The following is a 16,290-nucleotide window of genomic DNA, read 5'->3' as shown; positions in this document are numbered from 1 at the left end:
TTCCTTCCCGTGAAAAAAATAATGTTCAGCACCACAGATTTGTTCAGGTATTTTATAAGGAATAAGAGCATCCTTCCACTTCAAAATATGCCAAAAATTAATAGCCTGGCTGCTTCCTGCACAGTGGGCTTTTTAAAAATTAAGTTTGTAACACCAACACCTTATCTCACGTTCTGATCCTTTTAATTCAGCCATTAATTACCACTCAGCTCAGAAGGCAGCCACGTGTCGAAGTTCAAGGATGCTCTTAATCCACACAAGACAGATCTGCGATAGTGAATATGACCATATAAACGGGAATTAAACTGAGCTGAACCTTATTTCACAAGGATGAAAATTTAGGGCTAGGCTTTTTCTTGTGGTCAAGAGAATAACCTTGTCCCTTGCATTGTACTCCCAAGAATGCACTCCCACAACAATCCTCACAAAACAAAAATGACATTAATTCACATGTACAACACTTTTTTTTTATTTGCTTTTACAGACTCATGAAATGTTTTCGGCTTTCACTTCTTGCTCTTTTTCTTCCTCAAACGTTTGGGTTTGGGTGTTGCCTTCCTGGCCTTCTTCATCAGCTTGCCATACTCCACGTTGACAAGGCGGTTCCTCTGAAACACGAATCAAACAATATGTAGCTTTTTACAAGCAAATATAATTTATTATAAATTGAATGCTTAAAACTTAAACTGATATAAATATGCTATCAAAGGCTGATAGTCAAATGAATAACCATCATATTTATAGCACACATACACACGCTCACACACAAGAAATTCAGTCCAAAAATATAATACAATGTACAGCAAATTTTGCCATACAGAGTTTCAACAGTAACACTAATCTTTCACACACAAAATAAGGACGGGGAAAAAAAGCTAAAGAAAACCAGTTCAATGTGTCAGAGTAAGAGTTGTCATCGCAATACGTCAGACGGCAATTCCTATCTGTAAAGGCTCATCATACACAAGGGACTATAGCTAATGTAGAAGGGATAAAAGATAAAATGATCAGATGTATACTTACAGCCTGCTTGGCTTTCATGAGCTTGAAGCGCTCAAAGTCTGTAAGCTCAGCTCTCTGAAAACACAAATAATAAAATTCACAAATATTGCATGGCTTGGGCAACTGGGTAAAAATGTCAAGGTCATTTAGAAAGGCATGTCTATGTATGTCAAAGTAACCGGACATCAGTGTGTGTGTGCTCCAGTCCTCTTGGGAAATTCTTGTTGAATGCACAATACACAGAGCAATGAAAAGCCACAGAACATTAAAGTGCCTTGTGTCAGATTAAGAGTTGTCATCCCAAGAAGTCAGACGGCAATTCCTATCAGTGAAGGCTCATCATACACAAGGGCTTACTGTTACAACTGAGCATGCTTTCACTAGCTCATGTTGTCCTTGTGAGCTTTGGAAACTAACTGAGCTTGTTTTCCATCAACTGACCAGAATGGTAAACTGGTCTGAAAGTATCCATAACAACAAATGCCAGCAAAGAGATGTACCACACAAACAAATTTCAAAACTATGATCGTAACCGCTTATTAACCATTCAACTTAGCAAAACACACAGATGTCTTCAAATTATTTTTTTCAAAACTGAATTTAAAATCCGGAATTTCCGGCTGAGGATATTTAAAAAAAAAAGATTTCTGACGCCTTGCCGGAAGTGTGTCAACCAGGCATGCACGGTATTTTAAATTTTATTGGCGCACAACCTGAAGCCAGAATTCCTGAAATTTTATCCTCTGGAAAGACGACAACTAGAAGAAAATAAAGGTTTCAACCCTGGAAAAGTAAGACCAATCAATACTAAGACATTCAACAAAGAACTTGAAGACTGCAGATTATCTACCACCTGTCTCTGATTAGGTATAGTCCACAGGTGTCATATGACACATTCAGACGGCAATTCCTATCGTACAAGGCTCATCATTGACAGGTAGCACTAAACAGTGCCTGATATTCATCGATACATACTTATTCATTCATTTGTCGATCTGAATGCCCGCGGCATATAATCGCCCACGTTCATACAATTAACACTAGCTATTGCACCAACACACAAGATTTAGATGTCTGGTCTGTGCAACTGCAAGCTGGAAACCACAGTCTGTGTATGTGTCTGCATGATTTGAAGGAATCAACAGAAAGTTAGCTCTGTAAAATATAAGCCTACAGACCAATGGGAAGCTTCTAACAACTGTTTTTAACTTGGTTTAGGGCCATATACCATACACAGAGCAATGAAAAGCCACAGAAAATAAAAGTGCCTTGTGTCAGATTAAGAGATGTCATCACAAGAAGTCAGACCGCAATTCATATCAGTGAAGGCTCATCATACACAAGAGCTTACTGTTATAACTGAGCATGCTTTCACTAGCTCAAGATGTCCTTGTGAGCTCTGGAAACAAGCTGAGCTTGTTTTTCATCCAGTGTAGGAATAATGTGTGGAGAACTGGTCCAGTGGAACCCCCCTTTAAGACCCCCAGAACTGAGAAAATTAGGTCTTAAAAAGGAGGGAGTCTTAACATGGGGGGTAAATTTACAGAAGCAATGAACAGAAAGTGTGAAAAAGCAAGGTCTTACAAGGGGAAAGGTCTTAAATTGGGAGGGTCTTAAAAAGGGGGGTTCCACTTAAAGTGCTTTGCAATCAAATCAGTGAAGCTGCTACCACTACCAGTGTTGGAGGAGCATACATTTTTAGTTCACCACCCTGCCGGTGACTTGCTGTACATTAAAAATGCTCAGTACCCGCCTACTGTGGTATTTTAAATGTTATTGGTGCATGACCTGAAGCCAGAATTCCAGCAATTTGAAGTCCTCTGGAAAGAAGACAACTAGAGGAAAATAAAGCTTTAAATCCGGGAAAAGTAAGATTGATCAACAGTTATACATTTGACAAAGAACTTGAAGACTGCAGATAATCTACCAACTGTCTCAGATTAGGGATCGTCCACAGGTGTCATACGACACATTCAGACGGCAATTCCTATCGTAAAAGGCTCATCATTGACAGGTAGCACCAAGCAGTGCCTGATATTTATCGATACATACTTTTACACTCATTTGTCGACCTGAATGCCTGCTGCATCCAATCACCAAATTAATACAATTAACACTAACTACTGTACGTATTGCACCAACACACTGTGCAGGCAACTGCAAGCTGGAAACCACATAGTCTGTGTATGTGTCTGCATGATTTTAAGGAATCTTTCTTTCTTTCTTTATTTGGTGTTTAACGTCGTTTTCAACCACGAAGGTTATATCGCGACGAGGGAAAGGGGGGAGATGGGATAGGGGAAAGGGGGGAGATGGGATAGAGCCACTTGTTAAGTGTTTCTTGTTCACAAAAGCACTAATCAAAAAATTGCTCCAGGGGCTTGCAACGTAGTACAATATATGACCTTACTGGGAGAATGCAAGTTTCCAGTACAAAGGACTAAACATTTCTTACATACTGCTTTTTTAAGGAATCAACATAAAACATTTAGGTCTATAAAATATAAGCCTAGAGACCAATGAGAAGCTTCTAAAAAATGTTTTTAACTTGTAAGGTTTAGGGCCATATAGCTGTTTGTTTTGTCGAATGACAGAAAGTGAACATAACAAATCTTGAAGAGGACTTGGCCTGCTGGTTATAAAACACAGTGAAATTATATCCTCAATGCCAACTGGATAGGTATAAACATAAAGTTCGGGGAAATACACACACAAAAAAAACAACGTACACGAAAAACCCATTTAGTCGCTTGCCTCAGATTAGGGATAATCAGCAAGTGTCACACGACACATTCAGACGGCAATTCCTATCAAACAAGGCTCATCATCGGCAAACGACCTTGCTAACACCATACTAAGAATAGGTTATTTTTCCCCATATCTTTCTGTTCCTAGGTTGCGATGACGTCAAGCATTGTGGAAGAGTTGCGCCCTACTTTAGCGAGTCAAATAATAACACGTGTTCAACCAATTAAAACCAGCAATCACAGCAAATAACTGACTGTATGTTATGCAGTGTCCACTTAATGACTTTATTTTATGATTTGTTACAGCAATTCTTCTTCTTCTGCGTTCGATGTTGATGGCCGTGCTAAATCCTCAGACCAGTGGCTGCCAGGAAGTCCGCAGTGTTATAGCAATGATCGCTTGCCCCGAGTGATCACAGACATGTTTTGCCCAAGGTCACGCGAGTTTCACTTGAAATCATGCGAGTTGGGGAATCACGTTTGCTAAGCAATCACTGCAGGCCATCGCAAGCGAATCATGGTTCTGATCTGCAGAATTTCGAAAGGCAAGCCATAATATTGAGCAGACACTGCTTAAAAAAAACATCAGTCAGCTATTTGCTGTTTTTCACTGGACGACCATGTGTTATAGTTTGACTAACTTAAGTCTAAAGTGGTGCGCAACTCTTCCAATACTGCAATAGGAAATGAAAATTCGAGCTTGGAAATCATTTCCCGCCCATTGTGCCCGTGGACGGCTCGGGACAAAGACATGCATAGTAATTTAAATGTTATTGGTGCTCTGGCAACTGGAGGAAAATATAGGTTAGAACCTTGGAAAAGTAAGACCGATCAACAGTATTAAATTGGACAAAGAACTTGAACACTGCAAAATATCTACCACCTGTCTCAGATTAGGGATCGTCCACAGGTGTCATATGACACATTCAGACGGCAATTCCTATCGTAAAAGACTCATCATTGACTGGTAGGATCAAGCAGTGCCTGACAGTAAACGATACATGCTTTATCACTCTCTTAGTAGTTTTACCGATCAGAATGCCTGCAGCATCCAATCACCATCTTAATACAATTAACACTAAGTAATGAGACCTAAAGCACCAACATGCAAAATTTAGATACCTAGCCTGTGCAACTGCAAACCACATAGTTTGTGTGTGTGCATGATTTTAAGAAATCAACATAAAGCATTTAGCTCTAGGTTAGGTATAAGAGAATATAAGCCCAGCGACCAGTGGTAAACTTCTAAAAGCTTTTATTTTAACTTATAAGGTTTAAGGCCATACTGCCCTTTGTTTTGATCGAATGACAGAAAGTATACACAATAAAAAATCTTGACAAAGACTTGGCCTGCTGGTCATAAAACTCAGGGAAATGGTACCCTACAGGCACACAGACAACCATAATCTGGTTATTAATTCCTGGCTCTTACTCTTAGAATTTAGGATATATTATGATATATAAATATATCAAGACAATTTTTTCACAGCAATACAATGCCAACTGGAAAAGTATAAATATATAGCTCGGAGGAAAAGAAAAACAAATGACACGAAAAACGCTTCAAATGGCTCGCCTCAGATTAGGGATCATCCGCAAGTGTCACATGACACATTCAGACGGCAATTCCTATCATACAAGGCTCATCATTGGCAAACAACCTTGCTAACCCTGTACCTGGAACGCCGAAGAAGAAGCTAACCCTGTACAAAGAAAAGGTAATTTTTGTGAAAACATACACATCAGAGTTTACAATTTGTTGCGACAATGTCGCCTACTCCGAGTGATCAGTTTTGTCCGAGGTCAAGTAAGTATCGTTTAAGGTCATGTGAGTTTGGGAATCATGCATGCTCAGCGATCACTGCAGGCCATCACCAGTGAATTGTTGCTCTGATGTGCAGATTTTGGAAATAAAAAGGCATTTTATCCAGCCGATACTGCATAACTTGCACATCAGTCAACTATTCACTACAATTGCTGGTTTTAACTGGTCAACCACTTGTTTTTGTGTGTGGTTTTTTTTTTTACATTAAAGTCGGGCGCAAATCTTACACAAGGCCTGGAAATCCCAACAAAGTTATTTCCAAACATTGTCTATTCTAAGGCTGCAGTGGTACTGATCACTAAACTAAAAGGTACGTTCTCCATTCGAAAAAAAAAATTCCTTGGACAAGGCAATACTTCAAGAAATTGACTACCTTGGCCAGTTGTGAACTTGATATATCTAAGATAGCCTGAATCTGACACAACCTAAGCATTGTGGTCACACTGCTTGAACCTGAAGACACACACTTCCTGCACACACAATCGTACCCTTTCTTTGGAGGCGATCTTCTTGGCCCAGGTGGTCTCATTCCACTTCTTGGTGATCTCTGCCTTCTCCCAGGCCTTGCGCACAGTGCCGGAGCGAGCTGAGTTGCCGATGCCGATTGTGAAAGGAGTCAGGTGCAGTGCCTTGAAGTTGGTATCACGACGCAGCACACCACTGCAGGGCCCGTCAATCAGAGCCTGGAGAGGAGAAAGAAGTTAGAATTCTTTGTTTCATATGCCATCATCATGAAATCCATTAAGGTAGTCTTTCAAGTTCGTTTAAATCTAAGTGATGGTGTTTAATCTTGTTGTAAAGCACACACAAGGAGAAATAAACGAAAAAGCAAACTAAAGACCTAATTCACATAACCCTTTCTTCTGTTATAAACTTTTATAGAAACAATTTTCACTCATACCAGACAAAAAAGCAAAATTAAAATTTGTCAGGGTTTATTTTCACCACTTCACCAAATGAAACACCTATAAGGCCAAAAAAAATAATAGGTGCACGGATCGCGTTTACCGGTAATTTCCGGTATTTTACCGGTTAAGATTCGCCAATACCGGAAAAAAAAGTGGATGTCGGTCAGACGTACCGATTGTTATTTGGTTTGACCGGTAAAAAAAAGTAGTAATTACAAAAATCGTTTGTCAGTACGAGGGGGAGAGAGAGAGAGACAGAGAGACAGAGAGACAGAGAGAGAGACAGAGAGAGAGAGAGAGAGAGAGAGAGAGACTCAGACTCAGACCTTTATTACAAAAGGAGAGAGAGAGAGAGAGAGAGAGAGAGAGAGAGAGAGAGATTTGGATGGCTTGTTGTGACAGCGCTACAATGTTGCGATTATGTCTCCATTGATGACACTTGATGTCAAGGTGTCAAACATGACGTCAAAAATAACAAGGAGGCGAGCTCCGAAATGTCTTTCAGTACGATTACAAGTGCCAGATCTAAAGTATTTGCTAGCAGATTATTTGAGCAATGTAGGTGGTCAGGGAGCGGAGAAATCTTTCTTGTCGCCGAGAAAAAGATAGATCTACACACACAGACATCAGACATCATACTTTTCGCGCCATTTCTTTTGGTTCCCGGTCCATCGTAAAATCTTTCAGTTTATGAGAAACTGAAAGACAATAAGGGACGGCGTCTAACTATAGCCGACATAGCATCATACCGGGAAATTCCCGTACTCACACCAGCTTAGACCTTTGTCTACATACAGATTATTGTGAGGCGAAAGTGAAACTGTAACAGTAAGTAACTACTACTAGTGAGTAAGTCTTCCAGTTGCGTGATTACTATTTTACTATTTGCTTTCCTATTTTATTTCGGAAGTCTCTCTCTCTCTCTCTCTCTCTCTCTCTTACAGCGGCTGCTGATGTGTCACTGTCAAGTTGTGCGACAGTTGCTTTGAGAGGGGGGGGGGGGGGGGGGGGAGAGAAAAAACGTCCGCATATCACTGACATTGACAGACCTGTTTACCCTTACGATTTTGGCGTAATATATTTTCTGCAAAAAATACGCCATTCCGCTATCCGTGTCAAGACTACGATTTTCATAAATAAAAAAAATGTTTTTTGTTTTTTTTTATCAATTCACATGTTTGGCATGGTTTTTTCAATGGCAAAATGGGGTGAAAAAGCACAGGACTGACCAGAGATCATGTCTGTCTGATAAGACGCTGGAGAGCCTTATTCTAGTGGTGAAGTCTCGCCCTCACTCATTCGGCAAGCGCAAGTACAGTAGAGAAGCGCTTGACACACTGAAAAAAGCCTACTACGAGCAAAAGAAAAAGAATCAGTGATGCATGTGCTTTTGATGTGATCTTCGTTGAAATTATGAAATTACTACAAAAACTGACTGATGTGTTTGGTTTGTGAATGATGGATATATGTGCATGATTGCGTTTCGCAGACACAGTTGTCATGTGCGTTGTAATTGGCGACGAATGCTGGATGATTACTATTTTTGTGCCAGGATTACTATTTTTGGGGCTGAGCATTACTCCAAAACACTTATGGGGGTAAACAGGTCTGCATTGATAAACATTGATTTAATGTATTGTAAGTCATTGTTTGTCTTTTACTGGTTGCCTTGGCAAGCTTACCGATTTTCGTGAGAGCCTTGTAGCCAGCTCATGACGTCATACCGGTTTGAAAAATACCTAGCGCGATCACTGAGGTGTGGTTACGGTAACATAGCCTAAAAAAATAGGGTAGGAAGGTAGGCAATCACTTTTTTGTTTAAACTTTTTTTTCTAATGTGTACAAATTAAACCTACTTGACAGGGAAATAAGTGTGCGACTCGGGCGCTTTCACTTTGCGTTTTCTGCACTCGTTTACTTGTTTTTTGGGGTACTTTTTTGACAAATGTAATAAAAAGTTATAGGGTCGGCCCCAAAAAATAGGGTAGGTCGGGTTACCGTAACCACACCTACTTTTTTTTTAGGCCTAAGATACCCAGGTTACTGACAAAAAAACACAAGGGTGGCACAGCCTTGACCTGAAACAGTCACTTGACCGACTTGCAGCAAATGTGAGATTTCAATGCATGAAGGATTGCTGACCCACACATGGCCTTGTGGTAACTAAGCACCTTATAAAAGGAATTTGTTTTCTTTCTTATACTCACTCTGTTTTGGTCAATAACGTCAACGATGACGGCAAGTTTGCCTTTCTCAGGACCATAGGCAATGTAGGCCACACGGCCTATCTCCACAAAGCGCTCAAAAACCTGAAACAATAATTAGCAGAATGACACTGACAGTGACACTGTAACTCTTTAAGAATCTTCTTGACACACCAACATTGGCCTATTTTGTTGCAGGTTTGCATTGGCATCACAAATATATGTATGCACAGTGTAAAACAATATAAAATAGTAAATGAGACAGTGACAAAAGGTCAGGTGTCATGTCTACTGTCCCGAATGACACACGATTGCTGACATTTCACCATTGCCAAAAGAATAAACAAATAAGAAATAGGTAGAAAATGAATGTGAAAACTGACTTCAATTGTTGATCAGTATTTTCTAAACCACTAACAAATAATAGTTACACATTGATGTTTGGCAAATGTATGTTGCATGGGACACACTGACATGAAAGTGGAAGATTTTTTCCCTCTAGAGAAACTACATATCAAGTTACACTTTTTGTGCTCTTCCATTCCAGTTGACAATCAATTGTTAACGCATGTTATTAGAAAAAATAGAACGAAAACAGATTAGATAGAATGAAAAATGTACTGGTGATGTCATTTGGGACATACTGACATGAAAACGTCACCTTTTGTCATTGTCTCAAATGTATAACTATAATACACATAACACCAACAGAAATGAACAGAAATGGAAAATTTCTAAGTAAATTTTCATTTCATTAATATACTTACCCGAATCACATAAAGCATTTGACTACGTCTGAGATGCTAGGTACTGAAAAAACGCTACCCATCAAAAAACAAACAAAGGGAAGCGACCCCTACCAAAAAAGCTTGAATAGCTATGGTAACAGCCAGGTTCCCTGGGAGTTACCTCCCATATAGCTACTTCCTCTCTGTCACCACGTGACCGCTCATACGGCTTCAGAAAGACTAAAAACCACAAGCGGGGAAGGAGGGAGGGAATTCACTATGTGATTCGGGTAAGTATATTAATGAAATGAAAATTTACTTAGAAATTTTCCATTAAATTACATATTCTTACTCCGAATCACATAAAGCAGATAACATCAACATGGCGGTGGGCAAGAAATAAACTCAAACTCACCATCACGTTCTGGTCAGAACCTGACCAGCTGCTACAAGTGCAGGCAGAGCACGAGAGCCGTCCTGGCGGAGGGCAGAAATGTCCCGAAGATAATAATTCAGGAAAATATCTTCAGAGCGCCAGTACGCAGTAGACAAAACATCATCGAGGCGCATGGAGCGTAGGACTGCGAGCGATGATGCCCATGCCCTCGTTTCATGGGCTCTGGGGGAGTCCAGGGGAAAGGCAGGCAGCGCCCCCCCCCTGTTTGTGCTACTCCAAACATAAGCTTGCCTTATCAGAGAAGTCACCCACCGGGCCAACGTAACCTTTGAGACATCTCTCTCCCGAGTTGTAAGAAGGGAGAGAAACAATAACTTCTGAGACTTGGAACGCAAGGGCTGAGTGCGCTCCAAGTACAAACGGAGGGCCCGAACAGGGCAGTTGGCCAAATCAGGGTCGTCCGGAGCCAACGCGTTGGTCAGTGCCTTGACTCTAACCAACGGAGAGGCCTGCCCCGGAGTCTGATTTTTGGCCAAAAAATCGGGACGGAAATGCAAAGAGACAGAGCCGTCCGACTCGAAAGAAATATCTTCTGGCAGACCCGACAGGGCGTGGACCTCGCTACCCCGCCGGGCCGTCGCCAACAGAAGAAGAAACAGCGTCTTCCGAGTAAGATTATGCAGACTAGCCTCCCGCAGCGGTTCGAACTCCGAAGACCGCAAGAATGCTAAGACCAGAAAAAGGTCCCACTTGGGGGACGGGCACCTGGACCTGGCCTGCTTGAGAGCAGCACCCTTGATTACTGCTGCAATCACACCCCCGACGTTAATAGATCTACCGATCTGCTTAAGCGTCGCAGAGATAGCTGAGCGCCGGACCCTCAAGGAGGAAACAGACGCACCCTGCGAAAAAAGAAAAGAGAGGTGGTTGGCCACCTGCATAGAGCGAGGCGCCACCGAACTCACCCCCCTCTCCAAGCACCAGGAGGCCCAGGACCTCCAGTGTGAGGCGTAAACAGACGCCGTGGACGCCCTGTGCGAGCGGTCCACCAGATCCAGCGTCAAGGATGACGCTCCCGAGCGCCTCAGTGAGTCCCGAACAACCTCCACACGTGAAGCTTCAGAAGACTGGGCTCCTCGTGTGGAATGCCTGTTCGGGGCTGCACGAGTTCCCCTCGCATAAGGGCGAGAGGAATGGGAGGCCCGTGGGCGAGCCGGAGCAGGTCCGGGAACCAGACCTGCGACGGCCACAGAGGGGCGACCAGCAGAAGAAGAGTCGGCCCCTCCAGCTCCGCCTTTCGAATTACTCGGCTGAGTAATGGGAAAGGCGGAAAGGCGTACGCCTCCAGGCCCGTCCAGGGAATGTCCAGAGCGTTTACTCGCCAAGCCTGAGGATCCGGGAATGGCGAGACAAACACCGGAAGCCTCTTCGAGAACCTTGTGGCAAAGAGGTCCACGAGAGGCTTTTGGACCTGAGCCCAAAGGCGCAGCAGTGCCCCGTGAGTGATGGTCCACTCTGACTGAAGCACTCTGCCGGAGCGACTGAGCTCGTCCGCCAGAGTGTTCAGCCTCCCTGGAAGGTACCTGGCTGAGATCGTGATGTGGTGAAGAGCACACCACTTCAGGATCTCGCAGGTCCTGTCCGAGAGAGACGGGGACCGCGAGCCTCCCTGCTTGTTGATATAGGCGGCCACAGTCGTGTTGTCTGTAAACAGACGAACATGCTTGGCCTGCAGGGAGGGCAGAAACTCGACTAGAGCTAGAGCTACTGCTTCCAGCTCTAGCAAGTTGATATGCCACTGGCTCTGTTCCTCCGACCACAGACCTGACACCGTGTGTAGGTCCGTGTGTGCCCCCCATCCCCGCAGAGAAGCATCTGTAAACAGATCCAAGTCTGGGGGAGGTAGGGCGATCGGAACTCCCTTGCTGATCCATTCCGTGTCCAGCCACGGAAGGGTCGCGGACTGGAACCATCCCTGGAGGGGGACGAGGGCGTTCCAGTCCACCTGAGGAGAGTCCACAAACGGCTTCAGCGCTGCCTGAAAAGGCCGTTTGTGGACCCTGCCCAGAGGAACCAACAGAGCCATGGACTCCATCTGCCCCAAGATGGAGGCGAGAGACCGGAGGGGCGCCTGCAGGAGAGGCAAAGTGGAGCGGATCTGAGCCAGGAGTTTGTCCACCCGACGCTGGGAGGGCTGGACAGTCCAGGCAACCGTGTCGAACGACATCCCGAGGTAGGTGAACGTTTGAGACGGGATCAGCTCCGACTTTGATCGGTTGATCGAGAAACCCAACAAGTGAGCCTCTCGAAGAACCGATTGGGTATGCTGCGAGCAGCCTATCTGGGATTGATTCAGAACGAGCCAATCGTCCAGATAGACCCGCAGACGAACCCCCTGCGACCTCGCCAGAGCGCAAAACTGTCTCACCACCATGGTAAAGATCCATGGTGCGAGAGACAGCCCGAAAGGGAGCGCGCGGAACTGGAAGACCTGATCTCCCCACCGGAAACGAAGCCATTTCCGGTCGGCCGGATGCATGAGAATGTGGAAATATGCATCCGTCAGGTCTATGGAGGTCGCCCAATCTCCTGGGCGCAGAGAGTCCCTGACCGTGGCCGGCGTCTCCATCTTGAACTTGATCTCTCTCAAAAAAGTGTTGAGGAGAGATAAGTCCAAGACGGGGCGCCACGCCCCTGAAGCTTTGGGGACGGCGAAAAGCCGGCCGTAAAACCCCAGTGAGCTTTGGTCCAGGACCCTCTCGACCGCGCCCTTCTGCACCAGGGAGACAATCTCCGCCTGAAGGACGGATCTTGCTTCCTGCGAGGAGGGGGGTCTGAAGAGCGGCGGATGTCGGGAAAGAGGTGCCTTCTCCTCCCGCCATAAGAGACGGAAGCCCGATCTCACAACTCCCACTATCCATTGGCTGTCTACTGATACCATCCAATGGGAAAGTGCCCGGGAGGGGCCTCCCGCCATCACCAGAGTGGAGGGCGGGAGGGTGGTGAGATCGGGAGCGCTTCATTGGGGGTGAGGCTTGCTACTCGAGCCGCCTCGTCCCCTTCCCGACGCCATCCGTTTCTTGCCGCCTCTAGAGCTCTGCTGTGCAGGTCTCTTCTGAGCAGGTTTGGGATGAGAGGCCGGCTGAGACTTCCCTTGCTGGGAAGGCTTAGCTTGCTTCATGCCCTGTAGAGTCATGTCCAGGAATTGAGAATCCTTGTTGGACTGAATCTCCTGTTGCCGAGCGACAAGCGCCATTTGGCTGAACAAGGAGCCCTCCACAACCGGAGACACTCTGAGAGTGTCTCTGGTAACCTGCTCTGCAAACTGAGAGTTGGCAAGAAACAACTCCCTCCTCGCCAAGACTGCGTGTGCGTACTGTAAAGAGGACAGACGAGTCTGTTCCTCGTTTACCTTAGCCAACGCTGTGAGGAGGGAGGAGACGTCGTCCGCGTTCTGCTCTTCGCTGAGCGTAAACGGGACTAAGTCGTCCGTCAAAGACCTAGAGAGAGCCCGAATCAGCGTGTCGGAAATTGAAGCCAATTCCAACAGCTGACGTCCGACTTCCTCCAGGGAGAGGAGAGTGCTATCTTTCACCGGAATGACTGAGTCGCCCTTGACTGGCTTGGCCAGAAGTGCTGTCAAGTCCGGCGTCACCGGCAAGACGGAACGCGGAAGTGCGTAAGACGCAACGAGGTTCCGGCTATGCCGAGGAAGCGCGAGCTTCCGCTGAGGCAATGGCACGAAAGTAGAAGTCTGTGCCATCGTCGCCAGCCAAGGCTGAGATTGTTCCGGAACTGTGCCGAAAGGCACCAGAAACGGAACAGGGTCCGAAGGCACACCACCTGTCCGCCTAGGCGCCGACGCCCAGACTTGCGACAGATGGTAGGCTATGGCGGGCGACTCCGCGAAGCGGAAGGAAGGATTAGCCTCCTTAGCAGGTAGGAAATCCGACATCGCCGAGGGTGCCCCCGAAGTGGGAGACACCGCCGCAGCCGTGCCCTCCGGGAAATAACGTGAAGTCACCTCAGCTGCTGTGTCCAGGATGACACGCAGCCTTGACGACATTCCCGAAGGAGGCTCTTCACTGGCCACTGATTGCACATCAGAGTGGTCACAGGAAGTGCCATGACCGTAGTCATCCAGAACGCCGGCGGCAGGATACGCGGGATGACCGGAAACCGGAAACCCGTAATCCTGGAAGTGATCCCGACTTGAACCCTGACTAAAGTGCATAGGGTAAGACGGAAACCCATCCGAAGCCACCGGATGTACGTGGGAGGAAGTCGCGACCCCGTCCGGGGGAAGTGACAGCCTGCCTGGTTGAAGCGCCGGAAGCGCAAAAACCTCACGCCGTTGATCCCTCTCCTGCAGCCAAGCGGACGTGCTAGGATGAGAGACAGCGTGTCCGGCCGAAGCCGGAAGTGCAGACGTCGAAACCGCCGGGGGCGGAAACGACGAATGCGAGAACTGCGGCTGAGAGCCGTAAAGCCCGGAGGCCAGTTCTCGGTCAAACCCGTCACTGCGGCACTGGGTGCGGGCTAGTGAGGGCAGACACCGAAGCTGAGCGACAGATTCACCATACGGAGTACTGTTGCCAGTAGAGAGCAGGGAGTGACCCCGAGCCAATGAACCGTTTCCCGTGAGGGAATGTCCGAACGCCTCACGAGGGCTGCCAGACCGGTCCGACTTACTTGAGACGCCTGTGGTAGAGGCGGAAGCAGCCTGAGCATGCAGACCGGAAGCCGAGGTAACCACCACGGAAGCGAGGGAACGCACCCCCCCCATCTCCGCAGGAAGGAAAGCGCTAGCGGAAGGAGACGCTCGTTGCATTTCAGTCTGAACCATGGAACGTATCTCTGGGAGTAACGAACTCAAAAAGGAGGCAACGATAGCCCCTTGCTCCGGAGCCGCAGAGGGCGGCGGCGGAGTAACGGCAGAAGTACTAGGACGAGAAACAGTACTAGGACCAGGCGGTGAAATGGGCACCGTCAAAATGGTATTGCGTGCTTCATCCGACACGACCACCAAAGGCTTGGTGCTAGAAGATTTAGGTTTCACTTTGCCCTTCAAATCGGATTTACCCTTACGTTTGTCTGGATCAGCCATGCTGACGAACAACGAAAACGTAAACAAGCAAAAAATTTCACAAGGAAAGTTACTGAAAATGAACGTAAACACGAACCGCAAGCAGTAACTAACACGCAGAAACAAACCAAACTTGCAACAAAACAGTGAACAAGCACAGGTTAAACGCCACAGACAGCAAGTCAGCCAAGCTGACAGAAGCAAAATGGCAACACGCACGTGTTACTGACACACAGAGTCCAAGGGACAAAATATCAGCAACAGCAGGCGAAAACGAACAAAAACCACAGAAAAAACAGAACGGGCTCACCAAACGAAGCCCTGACAGGAGAACGATGGGTTACGTGGCCGGCAAGTGAACAACTCCACCAAAGGCAGCCACAGAAAGCGCACAAAATTTCCAACACAACCTCTCTGCAAGACGCTGAAGTCAGTATGAGCGGTCACGTGGTGACAGAGAGGAAGTAGCTATATGGGAGGTAACTCCCAGGGAACCTGGCTGTTACCATAGCTATTCAAGCTTTTTTGGTAGGGGTCGCTTCCCTTTGTTTGTTTTTTGATGGGTAGCGTTTTTTCAGTACCTAGCATCTCAGACGTAGTCAAATGCTTTATGTGATTCGGAGTAAGAATATGTAATTTAATAAACAATTTATTAAGAAGAGTCAACACCTTAGGCTTATCAGCAGTCACTCAATGTAGGTTCTTTTTTAGGCATCATACAATTAAAAGTAGGGCACCAACAAGGTAACATAAAGGCGCATGTTTTACACCAGGGCAGCTGGGAAATTAAATCCCCTGTTACAAATTCGTGCTGTATTCCTCTTCTAAATTAAGTACCTGCCATGCTGTATTCACACAGAAAGACAGATAGGTATGCCTGAGGCTGACGAACGGACTGCTGTTGTGACAAGCAAATAGGAGATTGATTTAAATTGTGTAAGACACAGTAAATGACAAGTAAAAAGGAGATTGGTTTAAATGGTGTAAGACACAGTAAGATAAGTCTGACATTCCTCTGAAACGATGTTTAAAAAGACAGAACTTTGGGCAAGCTACGCCATGTCCCCCTCAAGTCCACAACTGCACAAGCAGCGTGCGACAACGTGGTTCTTCATTCCACTTCCAGTGGCCAAACACCGTGATACGCATGATTTACGCACAACCACGTCACAGTTTCAAAAAAAGGAAAAAGCATTTAACACAGAACAAAATTACAGGAGAATTTATCAACCGAATTCGGTGTACAAAGTGTTTCATAGGCTGATAAATGTAGCATGTGGTACCCACCATTTTGCTGGTTAACCGGAAAAGGCTTTTCGCTGCGTGGAGTTCTGGGACATATCCGCTGATTCAAAAGAAAAAACAAGCGTTTCACTACTTGACAGCTGTGTTC

At 45.8% G+C, this 16,290-nt stretch overlaps 1 protein-coding gene across 1 annotated transcript; it reads right to left on the bottom strand.

Annotated features, from left to right (window-relative positions):
* Positions 1-453: 453 nt before the first annotated feature.
* Positions 454-16,223, bottom strand: LOC138967422 (large ribosomal subunit protein eL14-like). The gene is made up of 5 exons (XM_070339975.1): positions 16,185-16,223; positions 8,690-8,791; positions 6,063-6,257; positions 1,024-1,077; positions 454-608 (listed from the first exon to the last, which is right to left on the bottom strand). The coding sequence occupies exons 1-5, from the start codon at positions 16,185-16,187 to the stop codon at positions 507-509; spliced, it is 456 nt and encodes a 151-aa protein (XP_070196076.1). The 5' UTR covers positions 16,188-16,223; the 3' UTR covers positions 454-506.
* Between the last annotated feature and the right edge of the window lie 67 nt (positions 16,224-16,290).

The sequence above is a fragment of the Littorina saxatilis genome, linkage group LG1 (genome assembly GCF_037325665.1).
Source record: "Littorina saxatilis isolate snail1 linkage group LG1, US_GU_Lsax_2.0, whole genome shotgun sequence".
Lineage (NCBI taxonomy): Eukaryota > Metazoa > Mollusca > Gastropoda > Littorinimorpha > Littorinidae > Littorina > Littorina saxatilis.
Note: the sequence above shows the minus strand (reverse complement) of the source record. Positions and strands in the feature narration are given on the sequence as shown.